This window comes from Carettochelys insculpta, chromosome 8 (assembly GCF_033958435.1).
Source record: "Carettochelys insculpta isolate YL-2023 chromosome 8, ASM3395843v1, whole genome shotgun sequence".
NCBI classification, from domain to species: Eukaryota; Metazoa; Chordata; order Testudines; family Carettochelyidae; genus Carettochelys; species Carettochelys insculpta.
Genome location: NC_134144.1, coordinates 65,582,060 through 65,596,731, shown reverse-complemented (window position 1 = coordinate 65,596,731; position 14,672 = coordinate 65,582,060). Strand labels below are relative to the sequence as shown.

General features: G+C 40.6%; 1 protein-coding gene across 5 annotated transcripts in view; it reads left to right on the top strand.

Moving 5' to 3' along the window:
- Positions 1-14,672, top strand: part of SEC22A (SEC22 homolog A, vesicle trafficking protein) — a 40,218-nt gene that overhangs the window by 1,995 nt on the left and 23,551 nt on the right. For 3 of the 5 annotated variants that reach the window (XM_075001022.1, XM_075001024.1, XM_075001026.1), the window contains exons 2-4: positions 5,955-6,158; positions 12,304-12,467; positions 13,879-14,073. In XM_075001022.1, coding sequence (XP_074857123.1) covers positions 5,977-6,158; positions 12,304-12,467; positions 13,879-14,073 — 541 coding nt within the window. In that variant the 5' untranslated portion in view covers positions 5,955-5,976. Of the gene's footprint in view, positions 1-2,681; positions 2,777-4,892; positions 5,024-5,954; positions 6,159-12,303; positions 12,468-13,878; positions 14,074-14,672 lie in introns of those variants that run through there. The other 2 variants (XM_075001021.1, XM_075001025.1) reach the window with 2 other exon arrangements.

Sequence of the window (14,672 nt, the reverse complement as noted above, 5' to 3'; positions counted from 1 at the left end):
TTTGCAACTTCTCAATGGAAGGAATTCGGAAGGTCATGGACCTTGCAATCACCTGTTCTGAATTCCCGGGGGCCCCACCATGGAAATAGCTTTTAAGTGAGCATAGTATAGTACTTCCCACAAATTTATGAAAGGCAGGCAAGTCATATTGGGAAGGAAAGCAAGGTCCTCTTAGAATAGACAGAGAGAGAGTGTCTAGAGAAAAACTTCCATTTTCCTCTAATCCGTTACATATGTAGTAAAGAATTTTAAATATATTACTTTAAATAAATATTTCTTCATCACATTTTCCTATGTGTGCACACACACGCAAACATATACACACACAAAAATTGCTTGCTATGGAGATTTGGTTTTTTTTTTGGTTTGGCTGAGTAAAATATCCCCTGGCTTTTAGTTCCCATCATCTGTTATAGGAAGAGTTGGTACGTTTTTGCTTAAGTGGTAAATTTTCATGACAGTTTTACAAGGCTGAATTGCATACAGTTAACGTGTTTATTAATTTTTCTACAGTCATATGCTCTTGTAGCCACAGAGTGTTAGTTGCTGTGGGTCTGTTGTTTGTTTGTTTCCTGTTAAGATAAATGATAACTTTTTATGCAATCTCCTGACACTGTTTTTGGGAGACTGAGAAGAAATGTATTCGTTGGGTAGCTTAATAAGAAACATTTCACCAATGATATTTAAAAAGGCCATCTGTACACAGTTTTGTTTTCCTGTTATAATGCATGGAATACAGCTGGCAAATTTTAAGAAGATTTAACCTTTACAAGAGGGATATATTTTCTTTGATTTCTCTAGGATTTATGAGAATATTTTATTTACAGATAAAATAATATGTAAAATACATCCTTTATATCTAGAATGGGTCAGGGAACTTTTTTTATATAGGGCCACTGATCCACAGAAAAAAATCAATTGCAGGCAATACACAAACCCACGTGGTACGTGTGGAAGTTCAGGCTCTCCCCCTGAAGTGTGGTGAGTTGGTTCTTATGGCTTTAGCTGTGTGTGTGTGTGTGTGTGTGCGCACACCTGTGTGAATGCTCAGAGTGAGGCCAGAAATGAAGGGTTCAGGATGTGGGAAAGGGCAGGGAGTCGGGGTGTGGTCTCTGGGATATGGTTGGGGATGAGAAACTTGGGATGCAGTAGGAAACTCTGGGCTGGAGCCAAGGGTTTTAGAGTGCAGGAGAGGGCTCAAGACTGGGGCAGGGAGCCGTGGTGCAGTGGCAGGGTCTGGAAGGGAGTTGGGGTATAGAAGGGGGTTCTGACCTGAGGCAGAGGGTTTGAGGTGATGGTGGAGGCTCTAGGAAGGAGTTGGATTGCAAGAAGGGTTCTGATCTGAGGCAGAGCATTTGGGGTGTGGGTTCTGGGAGGGAGCTGGGTTGCAGAAGGGGGTTCTGACCTGGAGGGGGTTGGCCTCTGTTTTTTACCTGAGGTGGCTACTAATTAGTGGTGTAGTGGGCGTAAAGCAGGCTCCCTGCCTGCTCTGTCTCTTCGCTGCTCCCAGAAGCAGTCACCATATTTGGCCCCTAGGTGGAGTGGCCAGAAAACTTTGCACAGTGTATGCCACATGCAGGTGATGGTCCAGCCAGCGGGAGCTGCTGAGGTGGTGCTTGGTGTGGGGACAGTATCTAGAGCTTCCTTGAGCTCCCTGCACTTAGGGACCATAGGAATATTCTAGGGCTTCTGACCTGTGTGCAGAGATTTCCTGCAGGCTAGATGAAATTAAGTGATGGTGCCTGATTCAGCTCAGGGACTGGAGTTCCCCACCTGTGTTCTAGAAGAAAGATTTTATCCATTCTCAGTTTTGTTGTCTCTGTCATTGATACTGGCTGTTTATATACTTTGCCTGTAGTTGTGGGAGTAAAACAACTGTTGAATGCAATTTAGATTTAATGTTAATTATATGGGTAATGACAGAGTTTTGAAGAGATAAATATAGCATCATGTAATCCTACCTACTTGATATTTTCACACTCCTCCTTTTTTCATAAGAGATTAGTGATCATTGAAATTAACTTAATTTAATGAATTAATTTCCCAGGTGAAATATTTATTAATCATAGAAACAGAGAGCTTTATTATTATAGGTCACTAGAAGATTTACCTGGCATGTCTTGGGTCTTTAACTCAGTTAGTTATTGTTTTTTGGAAATGAAAATGAAAATGAGCATGCTTCATTAAATCATTGCTCTGAGGTGGGGCTGAGGAAGGGTTCAGTAAGCAGATTGACCCAGGGAGAGAGGACTATCGTAGCCCTCTCTCACCCCAGTAGCCTGGGATGCCTAGTAGGCATCCTTCAGTCTGCATAGACTATGGATCGCGCCCTTTATAGTTTCAATTGAGGACTTCATTTACAGCGTCTACTGTGACTATGAAGTCCCACACGAGAGTGACAGTCCTTGCTGCATCTCTTGCAGATATGGTGGGTGTCTGGCAAGTCCTTAGTGTGCTTTCTGTGCGCTCGCTTCTCCTCTGCTAGCTGTCTGATCCTCATCTTGCCCTTCTGAAGGCCCTTGTGTAACCCCTGCCTCCATCTGCTGCGGTCGTCTGCTAGTTCTTCCCAGTTGTCCAGCTTGATGTCTACCTCTCTGAGGTCTCTCTTGCAAGCATGCACACCCTCCTCAGGGAGCGTCGGCTCCGCTGGCTTGGCCATGTCCACAGGATGAATGATGGAAGGATTCCAAAAGACATCCTGTATGGTGAGCTAGCCTCTGGCAAAAGACCTCCCGGACACCCCCAGTTGCGCTACAAAGATGTCTGGGATGCCTAGGTGAGAAGCAACTCTCCATGACCACTGCAGATCTAGCAGGCACAGCTGGGGGAGGCTGCATGTACCCCAACAAGGCAAAGGTCAGGTTCATGTGCCCCCTGCATTCCCAGGCAGCGTGGTAAATGCAAAAAACTGGCTCTGTGACAAAGGGGAACAGCCAGCAACATCCCTTTATGAATCTGGGTAGGGGAAAGAGGAGAGCTGCATTTACCCTGCCCTCCTTAATAGGGTGCTTGAGTGAAGGGGGGCTAGGGAATGGGACAGTCCCAGACATGAGGGGGTGCGCCCCCACCCAGCCCCTTTCTCCTGCCTCTTGATTATCTTTTCTGTTTGGTTTTATGAAAACCAGTCCAGTTCCAGGCATATTTCATTTACCTGGCACAACAAAATCCTGACCCTGCTTTCAGTTATGATAAGAGGAAGCTGTATGCCCAGTTTGGTAGTCCTATTTTTTATTGTTTAGGAGGAGTTCTTGCGCAAACTGTTGGACAGACAAACCCTCTCAAATATATAGTAGATTTGTCCATCTTTCTGCCAGTATAGGACTGTTCTTCATGATAAGGTCAGCTTAATTTTACATGGTTGATGTAATGGATCTGTGTCCTCTTCACTTGCATAGTCAGATAGAAATGTGGTTTAAATGTTCTCTTATTCAGTTTGTCTCATTACACTGTTAACACACCCTTGAAACACCCTCAACAAATCTCCCTTCTTGATAATTATACCATTTAAATAATTACAGCTGTTGAAGTGAGACAAATTCAAATAAGACATACCTATATAATGATGAGAATAATTAACAATTGGAATAATTTACCTGGGGTTGTGGACAACTGTCTCTTCTTGGGGGGGATAGCTCAGTGGTTTGAGCATTGGCCTGCTAAACCCAGCATTGTGAGTTCAATCCTTGAGGTGGCCATTTAGGGATCTGAGACCAAAAGGAAGGTGGCAGCAGTAGTGGGTGGCAGGTGAGGATGCCACATGGTCCTGCCAAGAGGCAGGGAACTGAACCTGATGACCTCCTGAAGTCCCTTCCAGTTCCATGAAATGTTTATCTCCAAATTAAATTAAAAAAATTGGCAATTTTAAAACCAAGATCCAATGTTTTTCTGAAAAAGCTACTCAAGAATTTATTTTGGGCAAGTTTTATGGAAGGGATGGGGAACCCCTGGCCCATGGTCCAGATCCAGCCTGCAGCTTGCCTGGATTCAGAACCAGAAGCTTAGGGCTCACCTACCCAGCATCCAGCCCACTGTGGGTGGGGTGTGTAGTGCCTGAGCTTCGCAGGCTGGAGTCAGGCAAGCTGGGGCTGGGGCTGGTCCATGGGCTCAGGCTTCAGGGAGGAAGCAGCTCCACATGGTGCTGCTAGTGCTCCCTACTCCCTGACTGGGAGAATGGCTGTGCAGCACTGCTTGGAAGTTTTCTCCTGCTGCTGTAATTGTCCTCAGTTGCATCAGGGAGCTGCACCAGGTAAGCATCCCTGCATCCCCAGCCCACTCCTGCTCTTGCCCCCTCCCCCTCCCCCAGATTTCACACATGCTCCTCAGCAGCCTCCTCCCATACGCCACACATTTTTGATCCCATCATGGGCCCCCAGAAGATGTATTCTGGCTTTGGGAAAGCCATGACCCTCAGTTTTCCCCTTCTTCACCTCCTCTGCCAGTGGGGCTGGAGTATGAGGGGAATGAGGTTTCTGAGTCAGGGATCACATCAGTGAGCGTGGGGTATTTTTTGCAGGGTGGTGGTGGTGGTTTGGTTTTTGGTTTTTTGCTTCTACTTCTGTGTGGCCCCCAACTGATTTTTCTGTGGGTCAGTGGTCCCCAACCCTAAAAAGGTTCCCCACCCATGTCATGTGGCCTGCATTTTGCAAGAGGGCGGACAAATAAGCAAATAAGTAATTTCTCTTTTAGAGAGCTACACAGTGCTTGTCATGCTAAACTTTTGAATAATTTGGTATATCTACTAAATTTTTAAGGATTTGGACATTTTAAATACCTTAATTCTTGACAAAGATTGCATGGCTATGTATTTTAAAATGTTTGCTGTGATTGGTCACCTTTTTATGTTATGAATATTTCAGTATACTTCTTTTTGTTATGTTTTTTACATGCAGACCAAGAACACCACAGGATATATAATTGTTGGAGAAAGTTGAGAGCATCATTACATTGGTGCAAAAAGTAAAATTTTGAGTAGGAATCACTTGAACTTAGATTTATTTTATACTTCCCCATCCCTGTCTCAGAGGTTAGCTCACATATATCTTATAATTACATTTTTTCTTTTTATGGTAGATCATTCATGGTTTTCACATACCATACAAATATTATTTATTTTAAACCTTTCAGCATCTATGTAAGGTGATTGTTGTTATACACATTTTACATACCAATAAACTGAGACTCATTAGAGGAAGGATTTCATGGTTAAGGCACTGAATGGTGACTCGGACCTAGGTTCTTGACTCTGCCATATTTCCTGTGTTACTTTGGTTGAGTTATCTTGGTCTTCATTTGCAAGATACTTAAACATGTGTCTAACTTAAAGCATATGCATAATGACATTGACTTCAATAGAACTATCCACATACTTAAAGTTAGACATTTGTTTGAATTTTCCCTGTGTCAGGGCATTGTTCTCCCTCTTTCATTTCCTCATTTGTTAAATAAGAATAATAAAACTTATTTGTTTTGCCTGTGTAATGTATAAGCTCTTCAGGCAAGACCTTGTCTTGGTTAACTAGACAAGGATTATGTGGTATGTATAGTATGTAGCGCTATGGAACCTCGATTTCAGTTGGTGCCTCTAGGCATTGCTGTAAAACAAATAATAAGTTTAAAAAAAAAAAACAGCAGGGCCTCAATCTCAGAGCCTGTAGGTGCCGCGGTAGTATTTATACATATTAATAGGTCACAGATTTATTCTGGGACCTGTCCGAGTCACATTGATTGGTAGGAACTTCTCATCAGGGCTTCTTGCATGAGCGTACATACAAGACTAAGCCCTTTGTGACTTGCCGAGTACTAAGGGTTAACCAGATACACAATCCATCAGCCTTGATTTAGTGTTTCCTCATCTAACCAACAGATGGCAATGGTTCTAGTTACATATTAAGTTTTTGTTTACTCATTTTAATTTTGTCTGATTTGCATTTCTGAATGTATTTGTTTTGTTTTAGGTTTTCATTAAATCTGTTGGCAATGTCTATGATCTTATTTGCATCAGTGGTCCGTGCGAGAGATGGGCTCCCACTATCTGCCTCTACAGATTATGAGCAAAGCATGGGAGTGCAGCAATGTAGAAAATATTTCAAAACACTCTCAAAGAAGCTTGCTCAGCTTCCCGATAGATGTATGCTGAAAGCTGGCCAGTATAATATAAAGTAAGAGTCTCTCTTTTTTTTTTGTGCTTCTAACATTCCTCCATGGTATTTCTCATAATTAAAAAGTTAACAGTTGCAGTGTATAGGTAATGAATTAAATCAAGAATAACTGTCAAAAGCTAAGATGTTTGACTTCACAAGCATTTATATTCTCATGGAAAACCTAGTTTGAAGTAACCTGCATTGTTATAAATGTTTAAATTATTGACTTGCTAGAGCCTGGCAATATTAAGGACTTTTAAGACTTATGTATCCTGTCAGTTTCAAGGTAGATTGTGGCATTACATTACAAAGCATCAAGGGCTTAGGAGACTTGTGATTAGTTTTTAGAGATAGTTCAATAGAATATGGTGGTTCTTCTTCTTTGATCAAAATATAAAATGAATGTAAAAGTACTTCCTTTTCAAATTATTATCTTATATGAATAATGTGTTAGAAAATCGGGGCCTGATGTTTACAGATATGTAGGATCCTAATTCATTGAAATCAGTATGTCAGTTATCAAGATATTTTTAAAAGCCACAGATCTTGTTCACCTGAAATTACTAGAGGTTGAGACTCTATCATCTGGCACCCTCGTGATCAGACCAGTGCTGAATGGGAGAATTTGCCAAACCATGGGAGGTCGGTGTTGTCTAGCAGCATTACCAACACTTCCAGTTCTTACTGGGCTCTGAGAAGGTGTTTAAGGGTAAATTAGAGCTAAATAACGGCACAGGACACTGATAGCCGACACTGGTAGCTATAAACAAACTTTATGGGACCATGGGAAACTCGGCCACACCCATGATAAATGGATATCTGGCTAAATAAAATCATGCTGGACTATGGATATTGCCAGACAAGAGAGCTCTGGATTAGGGAAGTTCAACCTGTACGCGCTTCAGTGGGACATTGAATGTGTAAAGAATGCAGGATTTGCCCCTTACCTGGGTTTGTAACAGCAAATGTTACTTTGGGTAGGGGCCATGTTTTCTTATATCTATCTGTGAAGCACCAGACTCTGTGGAGACTCTGTCCCAATTGGATTATGCTAGGTGCCTTCATAATATGAATATGCAGTATATGTGTGGTGGAAATAATCCATGATTAAATTTCACTTTTGAGATTAACATAGTTAACTGCCTAATTTATTGTTGTTTAATAAACATGACAACTTGCTTTTCACCTTTTATGTACTTTCAGCTTTGATAGTGAAAGTAAAGTTTCTCTTATGGGTCTCATGCATTAACACGGTGCTATGACATTTCTTTACACAGTGCTTCAGGTGACTTTCTTTACCTCTGTTTTTTCCATTCCTGACCAATTTTTTAAGTTGTACTCGTATTTTTAAAATTCTTAAACAGTTTTGCAAAGTTTTATAAATGCATTTTCCTCTGTATATCTATGCTTTTCTGTAATGCTCATCAGTATGACTTTGGTGCTCATGGAAATATGCATGATGCATCAGTGAGGTAGAAGAGGTAAACTTGTTGTTATAGTGGTATTATGTAGTTGGTAAACTAAAGCAGAATGTATTCTTTTCCTGCATTGTAGTTTTGAAACAAACTCTTTGGACATTCCTGAAATAGTTATTTGAGTATAATGTTCACTTTTAAACACTTCTTAGTAGGTTTTTAATTTTGAGATAATTTTTTTAGGTATCACTCACCAGAAAGGGGTTTTCTATGGAAAGAGAATTAGGGCAAGTCTACACTACACAGTTAGGCTGTTTCTATACATGCCACTTCCCTCTGAAAGTGGCATACTAATGAACAGCCCAAAATATGCTAATGATGCACAGATGCAAATTCCCAGCACCTCATTAACATAAGATCACGTGATTTGGAGTCCGAAAGACATTCTTCCGGACTCCAAAACAACATGTAGAAGCGTGGCCCCCGGAGGGGGGTCTTCTGGAAGAAAGTCCTCCTTCCGGATACCCCTTCTTTTTGGGCTGTTCATTAGGATGCCACTTAGGCATGCATAGAAACAGCCTTAGTTATCAGTATCTGCACTACAGCCTTCCTACCACCAAAGTAAATGCCATACTATGCAGACCTGTTAACTCCTTCTTTATGAGAGATGTAAGGCTTGTGTTGGTTTAGTTAAGATGATGCTATATCACTGACACTGGCTGTCATACCAATTTCATAGCATGAGCTGTGAAATTAATAAGAACCCACTTCCATAGAGAAGTGGGTGGCTGGACCTGGCTCCTGCCTGGAAGCTGGGACCAGAAGCCAGTTGCTTGACAGCATTGTCAGTTTCACAGCTCAATGAGCTGTGAAATTGACAAGACTGCCTGGCTTCCAGTGGGCTGGCAGAGGACTAGAGGATGGAAGAAGCCATGACAGCTGGACACTGCTCTCCAGTGCAAGAAGCCCCAGGTTGTCCCCAGCTCTTGGTGGGAAGTGAATAGGAGAGAAGCCCTGGACTGAGGAGGTAGCTTGCCAGGACCTTGCAGGGCAGCTAGGCTGTGGCAGGAGATGTCTGGCAGTGAGAGCCCTATGCTTCCCTTCTTAAGTCTCTAAAAGTGATTTAGTGAGGATGCTCACCACTGACCCAAAGAGGAACAATTGTTTTGGTGGCTGTAAGTCATCCTAGGCACTGAGGCTACGTCTACGCTACCAGATAAATTCAGATTATTTCAGTTATCTCGATTCTACCATGACTGTCTTCACTGTAAAGACCATTAGCTCAATTTTGGGTGCACTAATCTCGAGATTACAAAATCACAGTTACCTGACGGGTATAGCTTCAAGCTTGAATTCAGAAGTTCGATTAAAGAGCAGTGTGGAAGTGCCACATGTTAAAATTGAATTTATTAGCCTTAAGAGGTGTCCCATATGTAACCCACAAAGCCCCCTCACTGCTACGCTCTGGGTGCTGCTCTCCAGTAACAGGAAGAGCCTGATTTTCCAAGCAAGCCTTTAGCTGTGGGCTCATGTTACTTTATGACAGCCTGAAAAATGACTTCTTTCTTTCTATGCTGTTAGCAGGGTATGTGCATCTACTCTTTCAAATAGCCTCTGCAAAGAGTTCTCAACTGTCTGTACATTTGCTATTTTTTTTCTGCACTGCCTGGCACCAGCTCATGCCCTGCCGTACCACATGTCCACAAGGCTGCGCTGGGGGTCATGCTTGCGTAACAGGCCAAGAAACTTCTTTTCAGTGGCTTACATTTGTGCGTGAACCCCTTTCTCTCCCCCATAGGCACCACACAGTCTGGGTCTTTCCTGTGCTCAGGCATATCACATGGGTAGCCCCCACCCCAACCCAATAAAATTATGTACCCTCCGTTCATTGCTGGCAATGCTGCCAGTTGCATGGGGAAGAGAGGGTGTTGCTGCTGCCATGGGGAAGTCTCCCCTGGCAGTTAATATACTGGGCGTTTTGCTGCTGCCATAGGGAAGTCTCCCACAGTGGTTAAGGTACTGGGGGCTTGGGAGAAGGAACATCTCAACTGGTCGTCCAGCGACACCCCTCACCCTTTTGCCCATACCTGTGCTTGCTGCTGCCTCTAGGGAAAAGTCTCCCCTGGCAGCCAAGGGGCTTTGCTGCCAACCAGAGAGAATACTTCAACTGGTCATCCAGTGACACCTCTCTCATTGGTTCATACCTGGGCTTGCTGCTGCTGCTGGGGAAAACCAGCATTTCTTTTTTCTGCAATGATGGGAGGTGGGATGGATGGCCAGTTGAGAACACAGTCGTTGCACAGAAGCCTTAGTGCACTAGAAATCAAAAAACCCTGTCCATTCACAATAACTTATGGGGAAACCAAAAATTATTTCTTTCTTCCTACATTATTCCCCGGGCATTATTTTCGGAGGTCACATTTTGGCAGTGATGGAAGGTGAGATGGATGGCCAGCTGAGAATACAGTCACTGCATCTGTGTTGGCAATGTAATGTGTGGGGAAACCAAAAATTCTTTCTTGTAATTTTGAGTGTCTTCTGCATTATTTCCAGTGGATCGATGTATTTTCTAGGATCGGGAAGGTAATGATGATAATGCAGCGGGGGAAAGATGATGACCAGTGAGCATACCCAGAATGCTATGGGGATGAGGGATCTGTGGGATAACTTCCCACAATGCACTACTGCAGCAGTTGATATTATCCAACATGTGTGTGGCAGCAATGACTCGACTTAGTGGGGAGCAATCTGTGAAGTGAGGATGGTCAAAATCAAACTTATATATTCCAAAATTAGAAAATCAATATAAATAAATTCAAATTTATCTCGTAGTGTAGGCGCAGCCGAAGATGCAGCAAGATTGTTGTAACTTTTTCCAGGGTTAAAGTAGTTTTGCTAAGTGTGCTTGCCTACTTAGAAGTTGTGGGGTGTACTTAGAGAACTATGAGAGCACTATGGATGCAGAGCTAGTGCATGGCTCTTGCAGTCGATGCTGTGTGCAATGAGCATGCACCACACTTCACATGCCCTTCGTTTCCATGAGTGTCACTTGAATAACTGTAGGAAGACAAACTATGCGGACAAAAAAGGGAGAATCTGGTAAATCTGTGCATGGGCAACAGTAAACAAAATCCCAAATGGGCCACATGTAGAATCCCAATGGGCTGCAGGTTGCCCTCTGCTGCTGTCAGCTGATCTGCACCTCTCACAGTCAGTCTCTGAACAGCCTAAACATTTCCTGTTTAAATTATTGTTGTCTGATTCTTTGATTCAGCATGGTTGGCAGGCTCAGCTCAAGAAAGGCTCTGACAAAAGCAGGTCAGACGTGCAGGGGAAGCTGTGCATGAATATTGCACAACACCTATCTTTGCTATACCTGGCTCTAGCCAGTGTTGCCTGTCCCTCACAGTCATGAGCACAACATTAAACAATATTAAAAAGTCAGAAGAGATTCAGTATGTCTTCTCCTCCATCCATTCAGCATGCTGTATTAAAAAACATTAATTGTTAGAAGAGTTTTGTGTCTAACAGTAGCTATTATATTCTAATAACTTCTCTGGCTCACTGTTCAGTATTATACCATACTCATACCATGTAAGTAAAGGCTGCAGGATAAACATCTGCTATCTCCTAACCACTTTCTCAAAATTTGTGTGTTTAACCTTTATGCAGCCTTTTGCTGTAGCTATGCTTCAGACACAAAAAGAACAGTATTCGCAAAACAAATATACACAGTGGCTGATATTTTTATCTCTGAATTTAGATGAATGCAAGCAGTGAAACCTAAGCTATAGTTGTTAGAGCAAGTATCAATTCTGTGTGCACAAATACAAATGAAGAAGTCAGTATTTCCTCTCAGAAACTAACAATCATTTCTTCAACTAATTACACAAAAAATAGCGCTGTGGCTTTTGACTTTACTAGTAAACTTCAGTAGTAAATTTTGATATCCATCTCTAATTTCTATGACAACCAATAATGCCCAGTTCTTTAAAGTTTCTCTTTAGTTTAAGTGTAATCAAAGGTTTTTTATATTTACCACCTATAAATAAAATCAAAGGTTTTCTATATTTATATTTACAGTTATTAGTGAAACTGTAAACAAAAAAAAAAAGCTTTATTATTTTAAACTGTACCTAATAGATACTTCATCTAATTTTGAAACTTCTGTTTCTTTATCCAATAATGGAATGAAACAATTTGTTAACATCTGAATGAAATACATGTAGGAAATATACCAAAAGTTTATTGGAAGAGAAGAGATTTTCCTTCCTCGGGTCATCTTCATCTCTGGATACTGGTGAAACATCCGTTCTATGGAAGAAATGTAATACCCTTGCTTATAAAGATAATTCTGAAGAGCAGTTTTTTGCCTTTGGAATGCACCAGATGGCATGTTTTTCATTTATTCTAAATATACTATTGCTGGGGCAAGATACCCATGTGTTTTCCCTGTCTCAAGAATTTTAACCTGATCTGCCTTTCTTCTGCATGTTGGTCGGTTGCAAGACATTGTATACTGATATGTGTACAACACAATTTCTCATATGTTAATACAATGCTGTTTAAAAGAAAAACATATCTAAAATATTTTTTTCTCTAAAACAATCACTGGGGTTTTTCAATAAATATTAGCATCTTTATTACTCCAGAGAGCTTCTCTGTTTATGCATATGGAACTTGTCTTGTGAAGGTTTAAATTACATGAACTTAATTTTGGAATTTTAAAACCATTTTTTAAATTATAGTTTTATTAGTTCTCTGGGAGTGAGCTACATGATGCTATGCACTGAAAATTACCCCAGTGTTCTGGCTTTCTGCTTCCTGGATGAGCTTCAGAAAGAATTCATCACTACATACAATATGATGAAGACAAATACTGCCATCCGGCCTTACTGTTTCATAGAGTTTGGTAAGGATCTGACTGTTTACTACTGTGACGTTTTCCAACCTGTCTCAAATATAACTGTTTTAACAACAACGAGGAGGAGTCCAATGGCACTGTAAAGACTAATAATTTTATGGAATAAATTTTTGTGAATTGTGTACCTCTGGCTGCTGAATTGACTACCTCTGAAACCTGATCAGTGTTTTAAAAGAGCATACAACTTAAAACATACATATCACAGACATTCAGTCAAGGTTATGTTAGTTAATTTTTGGTGGATTTGGGGCCTATCCAGCTCCCATTAAAATCAATAGAATGATTCCTATTGGCTTGAGTAGGTGTTGAATCAGTCTATGGGAGCCTTATCCAAAATCTTTTAGGAATCTTTCCATTAACTTCAGTAAGTTTTAGATCAGATCCTGTGTGATTCAGTGTGGATGAGTTTTTAACTTTTACCAGTTAGTAATATTTTGAGATATTTGACATTATACCCATATCAAAATATGGAACATATAAAGATGTTGAGCTTTATAAGACATTTCCAAATTAAACAATCCCAGTTGTATGTTTACACTTCACTCTGTAAGTTTTTGTTCAATGCAGAGAAAGGAAATGAATATTTTTATTTGCTTTACAATACAGCTGCGTACAGAATTTTCTGTGATTCATGCCTCAAATACATGTTGCATACAGCATTACTTGTAGCATTTTTGGTGGCTTCTGCTGATATTTGCAGTGGCTTAAAAATTAAATATTCATTTAAAAGTAAAATAAACTAGTGTTATGTGTTCTAACAGAGTACATTTTAGACAGAGTAAAGGAATGTAAGGCACAGAAAAATATGGTACTGTATGTGCTAAATTGATTGTTTTCTAGCTGCACTCTTATTTTTGAAGATGTCCTTTATTACAGCCACTGTTTGCTTTCTTCCATTTCTCTAGCCCTCCATGTGCTTTTCTAGCTGCTAGTTTAGAAAGTAATTTCATTAAATTGAGGTGAGAAAATATAATGACAGTATTCAGCGCTAAAATTTGGCAATTTAAGTCCAATTTTTGAGTTAAGTACTTTTATAGCTGGAAAAATAAATTATTTTCATAAGAATATTTGCTAAGTTAAAAAAGAAGCTAAAACTAGTTACATCCATTATATTAGCAGTGCTTTCAGTATCGTGCCGTGGCAAGTCATTAGTTTATTCATAGTTGTTAGGTAATTAGATTTCTAGAGCTTAATTTTTTATACTGCAGAATTAATTGGTCTATGATATAGTAGGCATAAAACAGAAATAGTATTAGTGTTCCAAGATAAATGTAAGAATTTCAAATAATAAATTTAAATTTGTGTATTTGAGAAATATATGGCCCATAAACCCTCACATTCTGAAATGATTTAATTAACAAAAATCTGCAGGGTTATATATATTTTTAATTTTACACAGATAATTTTATTCAAAGGACCAAGCAGAGATATAATAACCCTCGGTCTCTGTCAACAAAGATAAATCTTGCTGACATGCAGACAGAAATCAAGCTGAGACCACCTTATCAAATTTCCATGTCTGAACTTGGTTCATCTAATGGATTTGCATACTTGTCTGCTGCAGAGTTTAAGGGTACTGGTAAGATATCTACTGGTGAGTTTGGTACCTTAATTACTACTATCTTTATATGAATCAGCTACAGAAAACTATGTTCAACTTGCTTTAAAAATTAAAAGAAATATGGAAATGTATGCCAAAATAGTACTTTCTTACTTCCTGGCCTGTATAAAGAACACTTTCTATATCTCATAGGATATGTACTATTGTTTAGAATCTCTGACTTCAGTTGATTACGCTTTCCATGCATCTTCCGTAGAGGCCAATTACTGATATACTGGTTTCTAAATGAAAATAGACAAGTCAAGGTAGAAGGCAGACAATTAAATAGGTTTTTGGTTTTTTTTTTTTACAAAAGAGTAAAGCTCATAAATTAGTTATTTGTTTCTCTATAATGGGGGAGGTTGAACATCCCTGGTCTGGCACACATGGGACGTGAGTGGTCCTGAAGGAGGGAGTTTGCCAGACGAGGGGAGGTCAATAGTGCCTTCCCCACCTACCTGCCCTGCCCTGTCCTTGACCACCTATGCACCCAGACTGTCTCTACTTCCAGCCCTGGATGATGACCGCATATCCACTGGCACCTGTTTGGGCTGCTGCCCTGGCTGGGCTCCCATCCACCAACCTTGGCTGGT